The 22,145-nt window shown below is 54.1% G+C and overlaps 2 protein-coding genes across 7 annotated transcripts; one reads left to right on the top strand and one right to left on the bottom strand.

The window, feature by feature from the left end:
• The first annotated feature begins 168 nt into the window (after positions 1–168).
• Positions 169–18,442, top strand: TAOK2 (TAO kinase 2). 6 transcript variants are annotated; one of them, XR_004345975.1, is made up of 20 exons: positions 169–939; positions 4,007–4,173; positions 4,352–4,423; positions 4,514–4,615; positions 5,114–5,159; positions 5,292–5,388; positions 5,546–5,659; positions 5,766–5,857; positions 7,941–8,034; positions 8,130–8,211; positions 9,014–9,181; positions 9,356–9,616; positions 9,816–9,977; positions 11,438–11,803; positions 11,889–12,092; positions 12,416–12,655; positions 15,762–15,974; positions 16,686–16,793; positions 16,928–17,110; positions 17,193–18,440. XR_004345975.1 is itself a non-coding variant. In XM_032606888.1 (19 exons), exons 2-19 carry the CDS (start codon positions 4,042–4,044, stop codon positions 17,712–17,714), a joined length of 3,150 nt encoding a protein of 1,049 aa, XP_032462779.1. In that variant the 5' UTR covers positions 695–939; positions 4,007–4,041; the 3' UTR covers positions 17,715–18,442. The 6 variants fall into 6 exon arrangements, 4 of the variants coding, with proteins under 4 accessions (XP_032462776.1, XP_032462777.1, XP_032462778.1 ...); XM_032606888.1 differs by lacking the exon at positions 16,686–16,793 and having other exon boundaries at positions 695–939; positions 17,193–18,442; XR_004345974.1 differs by lacking the exon at positions 17,193–18,440 and having other exon boundaries at positions 15,762–16,793; positions 16,928–16,945.
• On the bottom strand, positions 18,273–22,091 carry HIRIP3 (HIRA interacting protein 3). Its single transcript, XM_032606889.1, has 7 exons — positions 21,966–22,091; positions 21,769–21,889; positions 21,536–21,650; positions 20,265–21,292; positions 19,995–20,163; positions 19,813–19,911; positions 18,273–19,726 (listed from the first exon to the last, which is right to left on the bottom strand). The coding sequence occupies exons 1-7, from the start codon at positions 22,028–22,030 to the stop codon at positions 19,563–19,565; spliced, it is 1,761 nt and encodes a 586-aa protein (XP_032462780.1). The 5' UTR covers positions 22,031–22,091; the 3' UTR covers positions 18,273–19,562.
• Positions 22,092–22,145: the final 54 nt, after the last annotated feature.

Raw genomic sequence — 22,145 nt, 5'->3', positions numbered from 1 at the left:
CACCTCCTCCCACCCAGGGTCCGCGTGGCGGGGCGCGCGCGCACTCTGGCTGGGTTGCTGCCCAGCTCTCTGGCCGCATCCTTAAGGAGAGAGGGGCGGGGCTGTTTCCTTTGGGGCCCCGCCCCCTTGGCCCGGCGTCCATACCGCGCCTGCGCGCTCCCGCCCGGTCTCCATCTTGGAATTGGGAGGAAGAGGGAGAGGGAGACTGGGACGAGACCGGGGCTGTGGTGCGGAGAGGCTGAGACTGAGAAAAGGAGAGGGGGAGAGGGCACGGGGACCGCCCTTAGCTACAGTCTTTCAGCTGTCCTCGAGAAAGAGAAGGGGAAAGGGAGGGGGCCGGGGCGGGAGTGGGGGCTGTCACCCTCGGACCCCGGCGTGAGAGGGGCCGTGCGGTCGGACGTCCTCGGGGTAGGCCCCCTGTCGGTGGCCGAAGACCTGGGGCTCAGTCCCCTCGGTCCCGAATTTCCGGACCTGACCCCACGCTTCTCAAATATCCGGGTCTCAGCCCCTGAGATTCCAGATATCCGGGACTCGGGTCCCAACCTTTCTAAACCTGGGACTCTGTTTCACAGGGTTTCAAATATCTGGGGTTCAGGACCCTGCGTGCACCAGTATCCGGGGTTCATTCCCCACGAGTTCAAATATCAGATTCGGCCTCCCCCTGTTCAGATATCTGGAGTTAAGACCCCACAATCAGAAATCCGGGACTCAGCAACTGTCGCCCTCGAGGAAAAGGAGGACTGGACCGCGAGGTCAGATCAGGTTGTCACCCCCTCCCCTCCAGGGGAGGCTTCCCGGGCCCGCCCCTTAGGAAGGGCGAAAGCCGAGGAAGAGGTGGCAAGGGGAAAGGTCTCCTTGCCCCTCTCCCTGCTTGGCAGAGCCGCTGGAGGACCCCAGGAGGAGGCGGAGGCGCTGGGGCACCATAGTGACCCCTACCAGGTGAGACACGGGCTGCAGGGGCGCGGGTCCCTGTGTCTAGCTTGAGAAGAGAGGGTGCTGCTTTCTGGGAAGCTGGGCCTGGGTAGGCTCTCTCCTCAGGATGGGGAAGCCTAGCTGGGCCAGTGGTCAGCCTCTGGCTAGCCTTGCCTTCTGCTGCCACCCTCTTCCCCTTCCTTTTCCCTTCATTATGTCTGGTTGATGAGGGACCTCAGGTGACAGGGTCTCTGATGTCACGGGGGTCACACCCTAAGGTGCTTGAGCTAATCAGATGGATTTGCACCCTTCTGGTTTTCTCCCTGTTTACTTTGCCCCTCACAGCTACCCCTTCATGATTGTAACTCTCTTTCCTCTGGGGTGTTAATTCCCATGCCTCTGGTCCCCATGGTGGGTCTGCTTATCTGTTTTTTAGGCATGGTCTGCTTGGGTTTCTTGTCCTTTCAAGGAAGTGTATATGTGCATTTGTGTTTAGGGGTGCTTGGCAGTATTTCCCCCAGCTGTTGTTACCTTCCAGCCTCTTGCTGTGATGGTATAAGTAATCTAATTTGTCAAGCGATTTATCATTTACAAAGTGCTCTACATCCATTCTCTCATTCATCTCCCCCCTCATTCATCTGGTGAGGGGGCTCTTTTACTGCCTTCTTCCCATTTTACAGTTGAGGCTATTGAGGCCCAGAGAGGTTGCCCAAGGTCACACAGCAGCAGAATAGGATTGGAACCCAGGTCCTTGAACAAGTCTTACCTGTGTTCTGTACTACCTGTCTCTTGTCATCTCTTTTCTTCTGTGCCTAGGTTTAGCCATGGGTCCAGAAGAGAATGGATTGGGGTGAGATTTAAGAATGGGAGAGAGAAGAGCTTCCTTTTTAGTAGGCCTATACTCAGAAGCTTTTCCTGGTGGGAGGCTCTGGCCCCTGCCTTCTGCCTCATGGATTTTTCTCTCCACTGTGACCTTCATCTTTCCCCTCATCCCAGTCTTTGGCCTGGGTTCCTGAGAGGGCCATCTCTTGTGACAAATGATAGTGGTGTCTCTTAACAGTTAAAGCCAAGCTGCCGGGGGGTAGGATGATCCCCAAAGTATTAAAGCTGTGTCGTGGCGACTCTGGAGGCAGGGAAGGAAAAATCCATATGCTGAGTGTCTGCATGGTGTTCCTAAGTACGAGATCTCATTAAAAATTTCACAACAGCTCCACGCTGTAATATGTTTTACTGAAGAGAAGACCAAGTGTAAGGAACTTACTCAAAGCCTTGTTGCTGTATATTGCAGATGAAATGCACTGGTAGTGAAGCTTAGGGCGGACAGGCTTGGGTTTCCTCGTCTGTAGAATGGAGGTAACGTTGTCCATTTTAGAAGGTGGTTATGATTTAGCACAGACCTTGGTAATCACTCAGATGTTTGGTGTTTGAGGAAGAGGCCCCTTATGATGTTTTGCTGGCATCTCTTATATGTGACCTGGGGTCCTCAGTTGGCATTCTTGGTTGGGTGCAGGTAAAGAGGTCAAGAAGATTCCTTTGGCAAGCTGTGAGCACCTGCCTTTGTGTGTGGGTGTGTGGTGGGGGTGAGGGGTGCTTGGCAGGGTTGCTGGCAGAAGAATGGAGAAAGGGGCCTGCTTTGAGCGGCCTGGGAGCTGCTTGGGGCTGGGCTGAGGGCAATCAATCAATCTCCTAGGCTATTCTGAGCCCTCTGCACCCTGGGGGCCCACCAGAGAGTCAGGCTTACTCCTTGCCCTCCAGCTTCCAGTGGGGCTGAGGAGACAGAATTAACAACACAACAGGAAACAATGTGTGACAGAATATAATTACATGCTAAATTGTGAGGTGCTTTTAAGGAGCTAGAACTCTGCCCTGGGAGTTGAGCTCTGCTGAAAAACTCCTTTGTGCCTAAATTCCAACAAGTGCTTATCCAGGAGTTTGGCCTGGAATCCCCTCAGGAGGTCTTGGCTCTGATGTTCTGCTGGAGTTTTCAGTACATTTCTGGCTGGGTGCTCTAGGAGTTCTTCCCCCCAAGGGCTTGGGGTAGTCAGGGGAGGCTTCCTAGAGGAGGGGGCTGAGCTTGGGGTGAGTTGTTGAGAGAGTAATGAGTACACAGGCCTGACTGGAGAGGAGAAGATCCTGTTCTCTGACCTTGGAGAAGTCCTTCCTTTCTATGCCTCAGCGATCTCATCCATGAAATGGTGATCCTGATCTTGCCCTGCTTGTTTCATAGGGCTATTTTGAAAGCATAGTGGTAGAGGACCAGCTTTGGGCAAGTCACTTAACCCCTCTGAGTGCCTTTCCTCATCTGTAAAATAGGGGTAATAGTAACACCTCATAAGGTTGTGGTGAGGATTGAATGAGAGATAATGCATGTAAGGTGCTTACTGTATAAGCTTAATAAATGTTCTTTGTACTGCAAATGTCCTGTACCTGTGTGTGTTGCGTGTGCCATTGGACTGGACAAGTAAGGCAGCCCAGATCGCAGGCCCCCAGAGCCAGACACCATTTCTATCTCTGTCCTTCCCATTCTCGATCTCCCGCTTGCCACAGTGTCCCTAGCCCTTTTTGAGAGTGAGTCTCCTGGCCTCTGTGGGCCAGTACCCACTTGTAACAATGGCCGGATTTCCACTGCCTCCGGCCTTGGCTGTTTCCTGCTCTCTTCCAGAGTGTGAGAGGTTGAGGGAGGAGGGGGCCTCAACGCCAAGGGCAACAGGAAGGTACCTGGAAATATTTGGGGCGTGGGACTTGTGGAACAGGACGCTTGGGGATCTGGGGTTCTGGCTGGGAGGCAGAGTCTTTTATTCTTGAGGCGAGATTTAGGGGCTGTAGGGAAGTGGAACTTGTTGAGGGCTGAGGGGTTGGTGAGGATGCTGAGCTCCCAGTCTTCCTTTAGTTTTAGGGACTCCAGGGACCCGGCCCTAGTGCAGTCGTTGCCAGGGCAACTTCATTTTTCTTTTTTTTTGAGCTTTGATATTGTTCCTAATCTCCCCCTGCCCTTCCTTGGTAGTGCCTCCCCCTCATTGGAACTAGGGGAGGAGGGGCCCTTTCTCTCTCTGAGGGCCCCATCTTTGTTCTGAGAGTCCCATCTTTTCACCAGGTTAAGCCCCACTCTCAGGGCCCCCAGGGGCCACCATGCCAGCTGGGGGCCGGGCCGGGAGCCTGAAGGACCCTGATGTGGCTGAGCTCTTCTTCAAAGATGACCCGGAAAAGCTCTTCTCTGACCTCCGGGAAATTGGCCATGGCAGCTTTGGAGCTGTGTACTTTGTGAGTTGAGGCTTGGGAGGGTGGGGCAGGGACTGTCTTCCCGCTGTGGACCTCCAAACAGCCCTGTACACTATTCCACCACACCAGGCTTTCCTGCCCTCTCCTGCTGGGCCAGCAAGTCTTCCTGCTACCCAGTGCTCACTGGGGGCCTTCACTACCTTCTGGTCTGGTCCTCTAGGCCCGGGATGTCCGGAATAGTGAGGTGGTGGCCATCAAGAAGATGTCCTACAGTGGGAAGCAGTCAAATGAGGTAGGTCAGGCTTGACAGACTGGTAGGAGGCAGGGGACCCCAGGCTTAAGATGCAGGCTAAGTAAGCCTCTCCTCCCCTGACCTTCTCAGAAATGGCAGGACATCATCAAGGAGGTGCGGTTCCTACAGAAGCTCCGGCATCCCAATACCATTCAGTACCGGGGCTGTTACCTGAGGGAGCACACGGCTTGGGTGAGCTGGCTCCCTGACTCTGCCCTGATCTTTGTACTCAGTACTCAGGCCCATCCTTATCCTGGTCTAGTCTCTTAGGTGGGCCCTGTTCAGGGTGTTGTTGGGCAGATCATGGGAAGGAGGAAATCTTTCCCAACCTCTGCAGTCCTCAGACAAACTCATAAGCAGCACTGTGTGTCCAGAGGGAGAGGCTGAAGAATGACATAGACTGTTAGCAGTTGAAAGTGGGCACATGGGCTGGGAGAGCTGGAGATTGAACGATGGGATTCAGATGGAGATGGTAGTGATGTCTTGGGCTCTTTCTAAGGGAGGCCCTGACTCCAGGGACTTCCCCCCACCCTCTCGTTTCCCCAGTTGTCGTTTCTCCCTGTTATTACCCTGGGACCATTGCTTGAGTAGAGGCTAGGCAAGGAGGCCCTCTGTTTTGGATCTCTCTCCAAGGGAGATAGGCCAGGGGTGGCCAGATCTGCTGATCTCTGACCCTTGACCCTTCCATAGCTGGTGATGGAGTATTGCCTGGGCTCAGCTTCTGACCTTCTAGAAGGTAAGTGATTCTTTGGCCAACAAGTGGGAGAAGGGAGAAGAGCAGAGAAGCCGTAGGGGAAGGGTTAAGGGAAGATAGTTCCAGTCCCACCCTTGGGCTCCCTCAGTTTGATGTTTTTCCCTTACTCCCCAGTGCACAAGAAGCCCCTTCAGGAGGTGGAGATTGCAGCTGTGACCCACGGGGCCCTTCAGGGCCTGGCTTATCTGCACTCCCACAACATGATCCATAGGTACAAGCAGTACTGACAATGGCTGGGGGGGGCGGGCGGTGCTCTTTACACCACTCCTCATTCTGCTGGGCTCCAGTCTTCTTGGAAACTTGGTGCAAAAGCCGCTGCCCAGCCTTTCTGAGATGCATGTCTTATCCTTGTGCTTTGCCTTTGGCAGGGATGTGAAGGCTGGGAACATCCTGCTGTCAGAGCCAGGCTTGGTGAAACTGGGGGACTTCGGCTCCGCATCCATCATGGCACCCGCCAACTCCTTCGTGGGCACCCCATACTGGTGAGTGGGAGTGGTGGTGAATGGAGAGAGCTCCCGGGATGTTGGGAGCAGGAGTTGGCAGGGTCTGGGCAGGTGATTAGCCTCTCTCTCCTGACCATTCTCCCAGGATGGCTCCAGAAGTGATCCTGGCAATGGATGAGGGGCAGTATGATGGCAAGGTGGATGTCTGGTCCTTGGGCATAACCTGCATCGAGCTGGGTAAGGACATTCTCCTCTTGGCTCCTTATCCTCTTTTCTCTCCACTCCTTTCTCTTTTTCTTACTATCCCTACACCATCCCATCCTCTGAGGCCTCCAAGCATCTGTCCATTTTGAGTCTACCCTTGATCCCCAGTACAGGCAGCTGTCAAATCCTGCCATTTCTTAGACCTAAAGATTTCATAACATTCATCTTTTCTTGTCCACTACTCTAGTTCTAAATCTTTTTTGAGTGCCCACTGTGTGCCATGCACTGTGCTAGTAGGTTCTCGGGGTAGAGCAGTGAATGAGGTTCTTGCCCTCTTGGAGCTTACATTCAAGTTGAGGAAATAGGCATGTTTTCTTTCAATGTAAGAAAAGCTGAATGGAGAAGATACGGGAGCAGTACAACCAAAAAACAAGGTATTTGACCTAGTTAGGGGCTGAGGAAGGTCTCCTTGTAGCAGAGATGTCTAAACAACCACAAGACAAATAAATAGGTAGCTTTGAAAGACTGTAGGGAAAAGTATTCCAGACAGAGGAGCATGCCTGGGGAGCTGAGACTAGCCTCAGTTGTTTGGAATATTGCATGTGTTAACGAAGAACAGTGAGTGATAAGGCCAGAGAGTTAGGCTCAGTGAGTTCACGAGGTCTTGAAGCCATGTTGAGGTTCTGATCTCTGCCAGCCAATGCTATTGAAACAACTGTTTTAGTGAGATAATGTTTGTAAAGCCCCCAACACGGTGCCAGGCACAAAATAGTTGCCCAAGAAAGAGATGTTATCAGTTACTCTTACCAACAATTTCCTGCAGTGATCTCTCCCACTGCCATTCTCTTCTTCCTTCCAATCTCTTTTACATCAGAGAGAGGTGCTGTTGTTTTCTCTTCTCCTCAGAGCCGTCAGTGGTTCCCCATTGCCTTCAAGACTGAAGCCATCCCCATCCTTGTTTCCACCAAGCTAAAGGCTCTGCTTCCTAAAGGCTGGCTTTCCTCTTAACAAGTTCTGAATTTTTCCTCTTAATTACCTTTGTTTGTATTGTTTCCTGTGCCCAAGGTTGGAGATTTGGACTTGCCTTTCCCTCCATCTACACATGTCTACATTTACCATTTAAGGCCATGACCAGATAGGCAATGGAAATATGTGAAGCAGGCCAGGTATAAGAAAAATCTAGAGCTGTCCATTTTATTCCTAGTTTTTGGTAGAGACATGGGTGCAGGGAACTATTTCTCTACTATTGAAAAAACACTTCAATCTTTATTATAAATGGCAACGGATAGTCAGTATCAGGGAAGCAATATGGAGGAGACTACAGCAAACCGGAGGTTGCTGTTCCCACCTGAAGAGGGCAGCTGTTGCTTAGCTCCAGCCCATTGTTATGCAGGAATGTAGGCTCCATTTCACCAGATCTAAGTTTTTAAGAGAAACTGGAAATTTAGGTTATTATTTCATTATTATTATCAGAATTTAGAAATCACTGTTTAGGCGAAAACCAAAACCAATACAAAGCATTTGTCTGGGCCACAAGGGGCTTCTAGTTTGTGACTTCTGATCTGAGGCCTACCTCCAATATCCCTTTTTCCAAAATAGCTTCCCTGAATCCCCTGCGAATGTACCAGTTTGAAGTCCCACCACACACCCAGCTTCCCAGCCATTTACCTGTTTTCCTCTTGTGCCAATTAGCACTTTGAACTTGATGCTATTTGTTCAATCCTATTTAATCTTCCCTGTTAGACTGGAAGTTCCTTGAGGACAGGGCCTGTCTATTGCTTTTCATCTTTCCCATAATACTTAAGCGAGTTTTTTGCTCTGATTTGGCACCTAATAAATATTAGTTGGGTCGGCAACTGAATGTGCTTTCTTCTGCCTTCATTCGTGCTTTTGCATGTGTTATTTTCTTTGATACCTATTCCACCCATGTGCAGTGGAGAGGATGCATGCTGCGTCTTACAGAGGAAGGATTAATTGAGATTATGGGAATTGCTCAGGGTCATGGAGTGAGGAAGTCAGGGAGCTGGGGTGTGAGCCCAAGTCTTCTGATTTCCATTCCAGTCTCCTCTGCCCACCTGCCACCTCTCACCTTCTCTCCCTTGACCTTTCTCTGTAGCGGAACGGAAACCACCGCTGTTCAACATGAATGCGATGAGTGCCTTATACCACATTGCACAGAACGAGTCCCCCGTGCTCCAGTCAGGACACTGGTGAGGACTGGGATTCCTGGGCCCAGGGGTTAGGCCATAGGGGTAAGGCTGCCTGGCTCACGCCCTCCCCACCCTTCCCCTGCTGTAACTTCTAGGTCTGAGTACTTCCGGAATTTTGTCGACTCCTGCCTTCAGAAAATCCCTCAAGACAGACCAACCTCAGAGGTTCTTCTGAAGGTGAGGGCTCACTGGCCTAGCATTCTCCTAGAACTGTAGCTTGTTGGAGCCACAGAAACCCCTCAGTGAAATTAGTGATTCCTGATTCTTCCTCCACTGAGAGCTTCATTTATGAATTCCCGCCCCCATCCCCAGTGCCCAGTGGACTCTGTGTTTTGCAAGATTTTGTCTACCAGGTTGCCTTTATTTATTAAGTAATCATTTGTTTTCCCGTCTTTTATTAATCAAAGATATGTATAATTGCCAGCCAGAATTTCTGGCCAGTGTGCAATAACCAGGGTTACCACACCATTCTGATGTAATTCAAGCCAAAAGCCTGTGTAGCCTTGTCGTGGGGAAATGTATGATTTCCCTTAGGGGTTTTTTGAGTTATCAAAAGTAGAGGGGCCCCCATTCCCTTCAGAGATCCATAGGGGCCTAAGGACCCCTAGTTGGGAACTGACTTAGATTGTCTACCCTGACCTACTTGTTTTATAATTGTGGGATGCTTTATGAGGCCCAGAGAGGCCTCATGACGTGTCCAGGGGCACAGAGCACTTTGATAGAAGGCCTGGACTAGAATCCAGATCTCCTGGCTGTTCTTGCCTGTCAGCCATGCCTGGAGGAACAAGAGACTGTGTGGGGAGTAGAGACGGGGTGGTAAAAATTAATGTGGGAGGAGGGGTTGGGACATGGCCAGCATCAACCTGTGGTGGGCATGGGCCCCAGGGGAGTGCCTCAGGCCAGAGGGAATGCCAAGATCCACGGGGTATTGGGATGCGGGAGGTGCTTGGCGGCAGGCCTCAGTGCTCTCTTCCCCCAGCACCGCTTTGTGCTCCGGGAGCGGCCACCCACAGTCATCATGGACTTAATCCAGAGGACCAAGGATGCTGTTCGGGAGCTGGACAATCTGCAGTACCGCAAAATGAAGAAGATACTGTTCCAAGAGGCACCCAATGGCCCTGGCGCTGAGGCCCCAGAGGAGGAGGAGGTGACCTGGCTTGCCCTGCCACCCTTCTTCACCACCATGTTGTGCTTGCCTCCTAGCGGTTGCTTGGCGCTCCTCCCCACCCTTCTCCATACCCGCTGTGTCTTTGTGCTACCTCCGTATGCACATCCCTTGTCCTTCCCCTTCCCTGCCCAACAGCCTGTGTCCTGTCCACAGGAGGCAGAGCCCTACATGCACCGGGCCGGGACGCTGACCAGTCTAGAGAGTAGCCATTCAGTGCCCAGCATGTCCATCAGCGCCTCCAGCCAGAGCAGTTCAGTCAACAGCCTAGCAGATGCCTCTGACAATGAGGAGGAGGAAGAGGAGGAGGAGGAGGAGGAGGAGGAGGAAGAAGGCCCTGAAGCCCGGGAGATGGCCATGATGCAGGAGGGCGAGCACACAGTCACTTCCCACAGCTCCATCATCCACCGGCTGCCGGTATGCAGCTCACCCTGAGTAGGCCTGACAGCGGCAGGGCCGAGCCCCAGCTCTCCTTCTCAGGAATCACCTTGGTTCCCTGCTCTCCCTCCCATGTGTGACTGCTCCTTCTCTAAGTCTGCCTGGGTCTCCAGGGAACTCCCTGTGGGCCCATTGACCTCTGAGCCTTGGGCATTCCTTCCACCTTCCCTTCCTCTAGGGCTCTGACAACCTCTATGATGACCCCTACCAGCCAGAGATGACCCCAGGCCCTCTCCAGCCACCTGCAGCCCCGGCTCCCACATCCACCACCTCTTCTGCCCGCCGACGGGCCTACTGCCGCAACCGGGACCATTTTGCCACCATCCGTACTGCCTCCCTGGTAAGTGCAGCCATCCTGGATGCCCCAGACTATCTAAGTCCAGAAATGACTTTCTCCCTGTGGCATATGATTAAGTCCAGATTCCACCCTCACTTTGTGTTGCTGTCTCTTGCCTTCTCACCTCGACCGTCTCACCTAAACCCTCCCCTCTCCCCTCCCTTCTCCCAATAGACTATTTTGGTCACATTGCCCAGCTCGTACTCCATTTTTGTGGCTGGACTTAAATAGCATCTCCTGGCATGCCTTCCCAGGCTCCTGGCCAGCCAGGTGCTTCATATCCTGTGCTGTGGTACTCCTGAACAACATGATGACGGGTTTGCTGGATTCTGTGCCCCTAGAGGGCAGAGATGGTGTACAGGTACCTGCCTGTGCCAGTAGTTGGCTTTCAGGCCCACACACATCCCTGTATTTAATCCTTCCAGCTCTTCTGGGAGGGTGAGGGTGTGATCCCATTTGTGAGATGAAACAGCTGTGACTCAGGGGGGGCTACCTTTGGTGCTTCCCAAATTCTGTAACCAGGACCTTGGTCCTCTCTTAAAGTCACAGCGATGTTTTTCTCAGTTCATAGGAAAAGGGGTATACTTTTCCTAAAACATAGATTTTCGTCCATACTTTTAATAAACTTTTAGATTACATCCCTGTTCAGCTGTAAGCTTTGATGGTCCCCTTGGAGGCCACTGGTTGGTCTAGTATGTTCTTGTAGCCTCTGCTTATGGCTGGTTGTTCTTTTAGGACAACTCTTCAGACCCTGTGATGCTTGGTGCTTTGTGGTACTGTGTAGAGAGGTCTGTGATCTCCAGGGGTTTGGCCACCTGGACTAGTTTGGGGTACATTGACATAGCCCCTTGACAGTGGGATCTGAGCTCAAACTTCAGATGAGGACATCCAGGCCCAGTGTTCTTGTTATTCCAGTGTCCCATGGTCCATATTCTGGCTCCGTATCTGAGCTGTAAAGGGTCTTCAGTGTTTGCTGAAGGGGAAGGAACCATCACTTACTGGTTCAGAGTGTTCTAGACACTATTACATAGGTATCAAAGTTAATCTCCCCAGCCCCCTGTGAGGAGGTGTTATTGTCCCATTTAATAGAGCTAAGGCTTAGCAGCATTAACTTGCTTGAGGTCACATGGTTAGTAAGTGGCAGAGCTGGGATCTGGTCCCAGGTCTGTCTGATTCTTTTATTCTTTTGAACTAATCTGAATTGTTCCTACTTTTATGCAAAACCCTGTGCTCAGCACCTTTTCTTGTTTCATTGAGTCTCATCAACCTCTGAAGGAGATATCTCCATGATCCAGTTGAGGTGGCAGGCTCAGAGAGGTTAAGTGTGAGGAAGATATCAAATGAGAATTAAACCCATAAGGCTAACACTCACGTTCTTCCCCCATAGAGCACGAAGACTATGTGTGTTAATAAAATGGGGGCCAGGGCTGCGCCCCACTTCTCATCCTTTCTCCCGCCCCCAGGTCAGCCGTCAGATCCAGGAGCATGAGCAGGACTCAGCCCTGCGGGAGCAGCTGAGTGGCTATAAGCGGATGCGACGGCAGCACCAGAAACAGCTGCTGGCGTTGGAGTCGAGGTTGAGGGGCGAGCGTGAGGAGCACAGTGCGCGGCTGCAGCGGGAGCTCGAGGCGCAGCGGGCTGGCTTTGGGGCTGAGGCCGAAAAGCTGTCAAGGCGGCACCAGGCTATCGGTGAGAAGGAGGCGCGAGCTGCCCAGGCTGAGGAGCGTAAGTTCCAGCAGCACATCCTCGGGCAGCAGAAGAAGGAGCTGGCTGCCCTGCTGGAGGCGCAGAAGCGAACCTACAAACTTCGGAAGGAGCAGCTGAAGGAGGTGGGATAGGGCTGCAGCAGTGGGTGGGGTTGATGGAGGGTGAGGCGGGCCCTGACCTCCTTGCTCTCCTGCTGCCCTTTCCTAGGAGCTCCAGGAGAACCCCAGCACACCCAAGCGGGAGAAGGCTGAGTGGCTTTTGCGGCAGAAGGAGCAGCTACAGCAGTGCCAGGCGGAGGAGGAGGCTGGACTGCTGCGGCGGCAGCGCCAGTACTTTGAGCTGCAGTGTCGCCAGTACAAGCGCAAGATGCTGCTGGCTCGTCACAGCCTGGACCAGGACCTGCTTCGAGAGGTAGGCCACCCCCTCCCTGTTCCCCTCCCAGATCCCAGGCACCTACCCTTTTCCATTTGCCTCACTTGTGGTTGTCTTTCCCATCTGCCCTCATTCGTGTCACAGCTCGGCTTCTCTTCAACATCTCTTTCGCTTCTCGTGCCCACTAGACCCTGCTAGAGTTCCCAGGCCAGCTAGGAGCTTGGCTCCCTTACACCTCTCATCTACACCCCTCATCTCCCCACCCTCGGCTCCCTCTGCCAAGGAGTCCTGGGCCTCTCACTTCCTTGACACCAACAAGGCTTTCTGACCAGTTTCTGGGCCCTGCCTCCCTCTTGCCTCAGGACTTGAACAAGAAACAGACACAGAAGGACTTGGAGTGTGCATTGCTGCTACGGCAGCATGAGGCCACACGGGAGCTGGAGCTACGGCAGCTCCAGGCCGTACAGCGCACCCGGGCTGAGCTCACCCGCCTGCAGCACCAGACGGAGCTGGGCAACCAGCTGGAGTACAATAAGCGGCGTGAGCAAGAGTTGCGGCAGAAGCATGCGGCCCAGGTTCGCCAGCAGCCCAAGAGCCTCAAAGTACGTGCAGGCCAGCGTCCCCTGGGCCTCCCGCTCCCCATTCCTGGGGCTCTGGGACCACCTAACACAGGCACCCCTAGAGAAGAGCAGTCCTGCTCATCTGGCCAGGAGGCAGACCAAAGAATTCTGGGAGAGGAGGAGGAAGCAGTTCCAGAGAGAAGGATTCTGGGGAAGGAAGGGGCTGCCTTGGAGCCAGAGGAGCAGAGGATATTGGGGGAAGAGTCAGGAACCCCTAGTCCCAGTCCACAGAAACATAGGAGTTTGGTTGATGAGGAAGTTTGGGGGCTACCTGAGCAGGAGATAGAGGAGCTTAGAATTCCATCCCCGGCACCCCAGGAGAGGAGCATTGTGGGCCAGGAGGCATCCGGGGAATGGAGGTTGTGGGGGAAGGAGGATGGTAGCCTCTTGGATGAGGAGTTTGAGCTTGGCTGGGTCCAGGGTCCAACACTGACCCCAGTCCCTGAGGAGGAGGAGGAAGAGGAGGAGGGTGCTCCATTTAGGACCCCGAGGGATTCTGGAGATGGCTGTCCCTCACCAGACATCCCCCCTGAACCCCCTCCAACACATCTGAGGCCCAGCCCTACTAGCCAGCTCCCTGGACTCCTGTCCCATGGCCTCTTGGCTGGACTCTCCTTTGCAGTGGGGTCCTCCTCTGGCCTCTTGCCCCTACTACTTCTGCTGCTGCTCCCACTGCTGGCGGCCCAGGGTGGGGGTGGCCTGCAGGCAGCCCTGCTGGCCCTTGAGGTGGGGCTGGTGGGCCTGGGGGCCTCCTACCTACTGCTTTGTACAGCTCTGCACCTGCCCCCCAGTCTATTCCTACTCCTGGCTCAGGGCACCGCACTGGGGGCCGTCCTCAGTCTGAGCTGGCGCCGAGGTCTTATGGGTGTCCCTCTGGGCCTTGGGGCTGCCTGGCTCCTAGCCTGGCCAGGCTTGGCTCTACCTCTGGCAGCTCTGGCAGCTGGGGGCAAATGGGTGCGGCAGCAGGGCCCTCGGATGCGCCGGGGCATCTCTCGACTCTGGTTGCGCGCTCTGCTGCGTCTGTCGCCCATGGCCTTCAGGGCCCTACAGGGCTGTGGGGCTGTGGGGGATCGGGGCCTATTTGCACTCTACCCCAAGACCAACAAGGATGGCTTCCGCAGCCGTCTGCCTGTCCCTGGGCCCCGGCGGGGTAATCCTCGCACTGCCCGACACCCACTAGCCCTGTTGGCAAGGTTTTGGGCCCTGTGCAAGGGCTGGAACTGGCGCCTGGCACGGGCCAGCCAAGGTTTAGCCACCCGCTTGCCCCCCTGGGCCATCCACACACTGGCCAGTTGGGGCCTGCTTCGGGGTGAGCGGCCCAGCCGTATCCCCCGGCTGCTACCACGCAGCCAGCGCCGGCTAGGCCCCCCTGCCTCCCACCAACCACCACCAGAGACTCTAGTTGGGCGGAGATCCCGAACCCGCCAGTCCCGGGCCCTGCCTCCCTGGAGGTAACCAACTCTAGCTTCTCCCCAGCCCAAATCTAGAGCATTGAGCACTTTATCTCCCACTACTCAGTGAAGTTTCTCCAGTCCCAGTCCTCTCCTCCCTTTTACCACTCCTTCCTCGGTATGCTTCCCCACCTCACCCCTAGCCCTTTGGGCCTATAGACAGGCAGCCTCCTCCACCGTGGAGTCCGGAGATTATATTTTGCGTTCTCCTGATGCTCCCCCCCACACCCTAAGTTATTGCTGTTCTCCCACTGTGTGTGCTCATCCTCACCCTCATCGACTCAGGCCTGGGGCCAGGGGTGGCAGTGGGTGGGAAGAGTCATGTTTTTTTTTTCTCTCTTTGATTTTGTTTTTCTGTCTCCCTTCCAACCTGTCCCCTTTCCCCCACCAAAAAAAGAAAAAGACAAACACAAATAAAATATCTGAGCGGAACTGTACCTTTGGCCCAGGCTGCCTCTGTCTGCTTTGTCCTGCCGCCTAGCCTCCCCGGTATGCCCCCAATCTGGACCCTTGGCCCCCAGTTCCATGACCTCTTCACCCCATCTACGTTATCTCAACCCCTTTCACTCCTCAGCCTCATCCTCTCTACCTTCATAGCTTCGTTGCACCATGACCACCACCAGTTGAGGGGTCTGGGCCCCTGTTGAGCTTCTCCAGAACTTCTTGGTCCCACAGTTCCCCTGTTTGTGGATTCCTCCCCGAGAGTCCTCAGGTTCTGGGTCCTTTTGTCCTCATTCACTGCCTTTCCTCCCAACCCACTCCCTACGTGGTTGCCTTCTGTCTGGGAGCTGAGTTTCTCTCCTGGCATCAGGCATTGCCCTAGAGGGCTGGGGGGATGGCACTGCAAACCGTCCACAGTAGGGGGTGGTGAGTTTGGGGGCCCAGACAGTGTGGGGGCTGCGGAAATGGGGTTGGTTGTGGGCTTGGAGTGGGAGCTGAGTATACAAGGGGCCGGGCTGGAATGTGGATATCTGGTCAGGGTGGCAGCTGCTGGCCTGTTGAACTTGTCGGGCCCTTTCTGGCCACCTCCTTTGCCCCTTTCCCTTATGTGGCCCAAGATGGGGCCACCCATCTTATCCATTCCTTAGCTTGGTGCTTATCCTTCCCTCCCTCCCACCCTGAGGTGATGAACCTGGGACTTCCTCTGTCTTTCCTCAGCTGTGTTGCTGTCTTCCATGTGTATGTTGAGTGACTTGGTTTTCTCACTTGTTCATATTCTGTATCTGCTCACAGGCGTCTATCTCTAGGTTGTATTTTCTCCCTCTTTGCATGGTCAAAGCTTCTTGTGTGCACTCAGTACTCTCAAGATTCTCAGTTCCCTGTCCATGAACTCTCCTGCTGTTTCTTGTGAGTTTTCCACCCAACCCTGTGAACGTGCTCTTGGAAGATGTCTTGTTTCTTTGCATCTCTTGCCCATTGAGAATCTTCCTGATCTCTCTGAACACAATCCCATCTCTCCATGTCTGTCTGTATACAGCTCCCCCCGCCCCCTCTGTCTAACATGTTTTCTGTTTCTCTCCCTCTTCTTGTCTCTGCTTCTGTCTCCTCTCCTCCTCTCTTTCTTCTCCCTTTCCCCTGGTTGTTCCTCCTCCTCCTCCCCCCTGCCCCCATCTCCCCTTGGTCCGTCCACTGCATAGTCTAAGGAGCTGCAGATCAAGAAGCAGTTCCAGGAGACGTGTAAGATCCAGACTCGGCAGTACAAGGCTCTGCGGGCACACTTGCTGGAGACCACGCCCAAAGCTCAGCACAAGAGCCTCCTTAAGCGGCTCAAGGAAGAACAGACCCGCAAGCTGGCAATCCTAGCTGAGCAGTACGACCAGTCCATCTCAGAGATGCTCAGCTCACAGGCGGTGAGGCCTGGGGTCCAGGGAGGGAGCGTGGTGGAGGTTGGCCTTTGTATTTCCAGCTTAGCTGTGGGCACTGCAGGTGGGGGGTGTAGACAGAGATAGGGCTTTTCGCTCTTGGGAAACTCATATTCTTCCACTGTTGGTATTCTCTGCAATGGTTTTACTATTTCTCTTAAGTATTTTCTTAAGGTCTTGACAAAGCCAGCCTGCCTACTCCACCCAAGAACCACCAAGGAAAGAGTGGCTGTAATTTTTTCCTGGGCCTGAGTTAGTTTAATCTGTGAACAGGGAACAAATAAAAATGATTGTGGCCCTCAGGCCAATTTGCTCAGACTTCTGGAGGATTTTGAAGTTTGCTGTTCTAAAAGTGGTCACACATCACACTGGAATAGGCCACTTAAAATAACACTGTAAAAAGTAAAAGTGTTCTTATTCATTGCCGTTCCCTCACCTAACCCACCTCTCAGAGGTAACTGTTAACAATTAATTGTATTTTAGATTTTTTCCTATGCATATTTAGAAAATTATATAAAAATTTTAAACAAAAGTGGAATCATACTTTATATACTGGTCTCTAACTTCTTTTTCCACGTTGTATTTCTTGGACATCTTTCCATGTCAGTACACATATCTCATTTTTTAAGAGCATAGAGTTTTCCATGGTATGGATGTACCATAATTTATTTAACCCATCCCTTATTGGTGGACATTTAGGTTGTTTCCAGTATTTTGCTATTACAACGCTTCAGTGAACACCTTCGAGCACATGTGCAAGTATACCTGGGGGATAAATTCCTGGAAGTGTAATTGCTGTGTCACAGGGTATGACGACCTTTCATTTTGATAGATGTTGAGACTGGCTGCTTCTTGAAACCTGAGGGCCCAGGCCTGCTGGGGCAGGGGAGGATTGTGGGGTAGGGGAGGAGGCCCGAAAACTTGCTCTACCTAATCTCTAGCTGCGGCTTGATGAGACCCAGGAGGCAGAGTTCCAGGCCCTTCGGCAGCAGCTTCAACAGGAGCTGGAGCTGCTCAATGCTTACCAGAGCAAGATCAAGATCCGCACGGAGAGTCAACATGAGAGGGAGCTGCGGGAGCTGGAGCAGAGAGTAGCTCTGAGGCGGGCACTGCTGGAGCAGCGGGTAAGAGGGCTGGGCTTCCAGGATGGGGTGGGGAGGGCAGCCCCCACCCCGGACCCTCTGACCTCTATTCTGGGTGCCTCAGGTGGAAGAGGAGCTGCTGGCCCTGCAGACGGGGCGCTCTGAGCGAATCCGGAGTTTGCTCGAGCGGCAGGCCCGTGAGATCGAGGCTTTCGATGCTGAGAGCATGAGGCTGGGCTTCTCCAGTATGGCTCTGGGGGGCATCCCAGCTGAGGCTGCTGCCCAGGGCTATCCTGCTCCACCCCCTGCCCCCGCCTGGCCCTCCCGTCCTGTTCCCCGTTCAGGGGCGCACTGGAGCCATGGCCCTCCTCCACCAGGCATGCCCCCCCCAGCCTGGCGTCAGCCCTCTCTCCTGGCTCCCCCAGGTCCCCCAAGCTGGCTGGGGCCCCCAGCACAGAGTGGGACACCCCGTGGTGGAGCCCTGCTGCTGCTAAGAAACAGCCCCCAGCCCCTGCGACGAGCAGCCTCGGGGGGCAGTGGCAGTGACAATGTGGGCCCACCTGCTGCTGCAGTGCCTGGGCCTCTGAGCCGCAGCACCAGTGTCGCTTCCCACATCCTCAATGGTTCCTCCCACTTCTATTCCTGAAGTACAAGGTGGATAAGCCGATGAATGAGGCAGGGGTGGGTGGAGCCTGATCCTGGAGGGCTGTAAGCCGGAGGTCCATCCAAGGGTGGGGGACAGGAAGTTGGCTCCAGCTCCCCTCAGACCTTACTTATCTCATGAGCTTCTTGGGCTGGCCAGTGGTCCAAGGCCAGCTTGGGCATAGGTGCCTCAAGGCTGACCAGGAGCCCCTGCCTCCCCACCATGGTGCCAGGGTTTCTCTCCATCACAGCCTCGGGAAAGGAGGGAGATATGCGTGTCAAATATTCATCTAGTCCCCTGGGGGAGGGGAAGGGTGGGTCTAGATATATTATATAAAGCGAACTATACCACGCCCTGGAATGGGGCCATGGACTTGGGGACGCCAGGCCCCCCAGACCTGGGATGTGACAGAGCAGGTCTGGGGCCTGGGGTGGGGAGAACGGGAGGAAAAGGTCTTCCTGAAAGAAAGATCAGGATGGGGTCTTGGGGTCAGGATGCCTGGGTCTCTCCATTCCCCTGTTGCTGTCTGACGTCCTGTGCCGTCTTGTCCTTTATCCTTTCTTTTTTTTTTTTTTTAAATTGAGATTTGAGCTGGGGCAGGGGAACAAAATAAGAACCTTAGAAGGGGCTGCTCCCAGGCCTGGGGGCAGTCATGAGAGCCCCTCCCAGCTACGGGGCTGGCACAGAGCCCCATGGCAAGCTTTTAATAAACTGTTGGTTATTCTAACAGATCCCAGGACTCACCTTTTCTGTCTAAGGTGTATGTTAAGGAATGTTCAGTGGCAGGTGATAGTGTTACTTGTATTTAAAGAGAACTCACTGGGCTGTGTAACTAAAAATTTCAGTGACTTTACTGACTTTGGACATGAATCCAGAGCTTCAAAGGAAGTCATCAGTCGCTGGACCTCTGCTTCCCTTTGCTTTGGCTTCAGATTTTCAGGAAGGTTCACCTTACCCACAGGCCCCTGGCAGCTCCAACCTTACAACCTGCCAACAACCTCAACAGCAAGAATTCCAGCAGTCCTGAAGTGACTTCATTGGTTTGATCTGTAGCCAGAGGCCTGGGGTGCTCTGATTGGTCGGGTTTAGACCCTGTACCCACCGCTTTAAGGCTGAAAGAGTTGGCCCGTGGACTAAGTGGCTGTTTCCAGAAAGGGGAAGAAAGACATAAACAGCTGTTCCCAAGACCTTTCATTTTGTGCTTCACATTCTTAAGGCCAGCTATTCAGATCTTCCTCCCAACTAAGCTTTAGGTTATCAGACAGCTAAAAGCAGGGTGGTCAGGGACTTCCCTGGTGGTCCTGTGATCAAGACTCCCTGCTTCCACTGCAGGGGGCATGGGTTTGATCCCTGTTTGGGGAACTAAGATCCCACATGCCACACAGCGTGGCCTAAGTAAATAAATAAAAGCAGGGTGGTCAGAGGGTCCCACTGGTCAGGCTGGAGAAAGCAGCCACACTCTTTTTGAATCAAGCCTGGTGGCAGACTGGATGGCAGGGTCAGGAGGCTGGGACTTTCTTTGGAGAATCTGGGGGAAATTAAAGGGAACCAGATCAGGGGGACAGTGGCTACTCCTCAGCTTCCTGGACCAAAGTACAGGGGGTGAGAGTGGGGGACCAGTTTTGATGAGGTGATTCAAACACTCCTTTATTGAGTCTTTAAAAATAAATCCCTGTAAACACTTTAAACTGGGAATGTGAAGCTGAGAAGTAGAATCCCAATAACTTGTGTCCCTGGGAGCTGCGAGTCTTCTCCGAAGAAAGCTGCTTCTGCTCTGCAGGCAGAGTTGGGGGTGGGTATGCTATACATGTTTTCTACAAGTGGAAAGTCCCTCCTGGGGACAGGGGGAGCTCAGTTGCTCTCGCCATCACTGCTGATGATGCCACGCATATGTGACCAGTCTGGGGGTGGGGGGCGGGGCCGCTCTTCCTCTGAGTCCAGGGTCCTGCAGTATAGCTCCCCTGGTGGGGCTGCTGCTCCTGCAGGGTTCCAGGCTGTGCGTCTGCGGGGCCGGCCTAGAGGGGATGAGAAAGCAGGAGATGAGTTGTCTGAGAAAGTCCATGCCCCATCTGCTCCTGGACAGTGGAAGGAAGCCCCTCACCTGAACCACTGATGATGTTGGTAATGTCCAAGGAGGCTACCTCAGCTGCCTCTTCCCGCTGCTCCTTCAGGGCCCGACACTTCTCTAAGGAAGGGTTACCTGGGGCAGAAAAAGCTTGTGATCCTCTCCTCCCCAGCAGCCAAGGCCTTCTCCTGCAGCCCCCAGGACACGCCCAGCCTCACCCTTCATGCCCAGGGCTTCCAGTTCTGCTCGGAGAACACTCAGGCGTTCCTTGTGTGAACGGCAGGAGCCCAGCAGCTTCTTGTAGTTTCGATGAGCCCCACAGGCCCGAATGTAGCGCTTTAGCCTCATCACAGATGGGTGGTCCTCACCAGGGCGACCGGAGCCAGCCTGGCAAGGGAAGATAGCAGCTGAAGGCCAAGCCTTTTGGGCTTGAGTCAGGGTCTCCCTCTTCCTTGATGGTAGCCTCCCACCCCATCTTCAGCCCTCACCTTCCTGCCTTTATGTTCTGGACTGCCATCTGTGGAAGAGGAGGAGGAGCTTCGTGTCCTGCCTTTCTTGGAGCTCTTCTTGGAAGAGCGGTTCTTCCTCTCCTTCTTGGGGGTCCCCTCTGCCTCGCTGTCACTCACCTCCTTCTCCGAGTCACTTGCCTCACCATTGATACTGCCCACGTTGGCTGTCTTTCCAGTAGTTGGCGTCATCTTCCTCCAGCTGTCTTCCCCATCCTCCTCACTGCTTCCACTCTGCCTTTTCCCACCCTTCCACTGGGTCTTGTCTTTGCTCTTCCTCTGCACTAGGGGCTCTTCATCTTCCCCACTACTATTCCCACTGCCTGCTGCTGATCTTCCCTTCTGTTCCTCTCTGTCCCCCGGGGATCCCAGCAGTCTTGCTGCCCTGCTTTTCTGCTTACAGCTCCTCTCCTCCAAAGAGGAGGACCTTTGGCCTCCACTGCTCTGGGTTGTGAGTTTCCAATCCTCTTCTTCCTCTCTGTTCTCTTTCTTCTTGGCTAGGGTCTCCTCCTCCTCACTCTCCTTTTCACTTTCCTGGTGGCTTTTAGCTCTTTTCTTTCCCTTTGCCTTCTTTCCTGGCCCCTGGGCACGTTCCTCACTGTCTTCACTCTCCTCCCTGGCCTGTTTCCTACTGGCTGAGGCCTTGCCTGGTGCCTGCTTGTTCTTTGTCCCAGGCTGCTTCCTAGTCCTGCCCTTGGACTCCTTTTCCTCCTCCTCCTTCTCTTCCTTTTTCTCATCTTCCTCTTCCTCACTGCTTGCTTCTTTCCAGACCTTACTCTTTCTGACAGAGCCCTCTTCCTCCTCCTCACTGCTCTCCTTCACCTCCTCCTTCTCTAATCCCATCTTTGCAGTCAGGTCCCTCTGCTGTTCTTCCTCGTCACTGCTCTCCTCAATTGCTTTCTTTGAGGCTCGCTTTGGATTCTCATCCTCGGCTGGACTGACTTCTGCTGCCATCCCATTCTTTGCTGGGAGGCTGAAGCAGTCTGGACTGGAGGCTGCAGAGCTGGGCTCTGGAATGTGGAGAGAAGAGGAGGTTGGGACAGGTTCCCCCTGTCCCTTCTCCCTCCACTTGGGATTGGTTGCCTTGAATCCTGCTCTGATGGAGGGAAGGGCAGTAGGAAACAGCTCTCAGTCCACCCTGTTCCTGGCTCCTGACTCACGGGCCACGCGCCCTCACCTAAGGCCTTGGAACATAACACACGCACAATAAATAAATACCTTTAGCATGAACCAACTATGCACAAGGCACTAACCTGACTCCGAATTGAAACGGAACCTTTTTCTCGCTGGGTCACGGCAGGGGATGGGAGGCCTCTTGGCCTTCTTGGCAACGTCGAGCCTCTTTTCCCTGCCACCCGCTTCATCCACCTGTGTGTGCATCAAGAGAGCATCACATGTATCAAGGTTGTGTTCCGCCCCACCGCTCTCAGGCCCCTCCTCCACGGCCACAACCCCCGCCTGCGGTGGCCCAGGCTCGGGCCCACACCTGCATCTTCAGCAGCTCCTCCTCCACTAGCCGCTTCAGCGCCTGCTTCTCCTCGGGCTCCAGGTGGTCGCGGCCCGCGTGAGCCAAGAACCTCCGCCGCACGATGGAGTGCGTAAGCGTGCTGCGGAAACACGTGTCACGACGGAGTCCCTGTCCCGCCCCTACCCTTTACAACCCCGCCTCCAACCCCGGTGCACCTGAGGTCCGGGCGGCCTTGGAAGAACCTACGGGTGAACTCCTGCATCTCATTCTCCCGAGCCATTTTGCTCCACCTGATATCGGCGGCTCCCGCCGTTTTTCTTCTCGGCCCCCGTCCGCGCGTTTGACAGGAGCTTGCGCACGCGCAGTATCGTGGCGCCGTGAGGTGGAGGACCGTT

This window comes from Phocoena sinus, chromosome 15 (genome assembly GCF_008692025.1).
Source record: "Phocoena sinus isolate mPhoSin1 chromosome 15, mPhoSin1.pri, whole genome shotgun sequence".
In the NCBI taxonomy this organism is placed as follows: domain Eukaryota; kingdom Metazoa; phylum Chordata; class Mammalia; order Artiodactyla; family Phocoenidae; genus Phocoena; species Phocoena sinus.
This window is presented reverse-complemented; position numbering and strand designations above follow the sequence as displayed.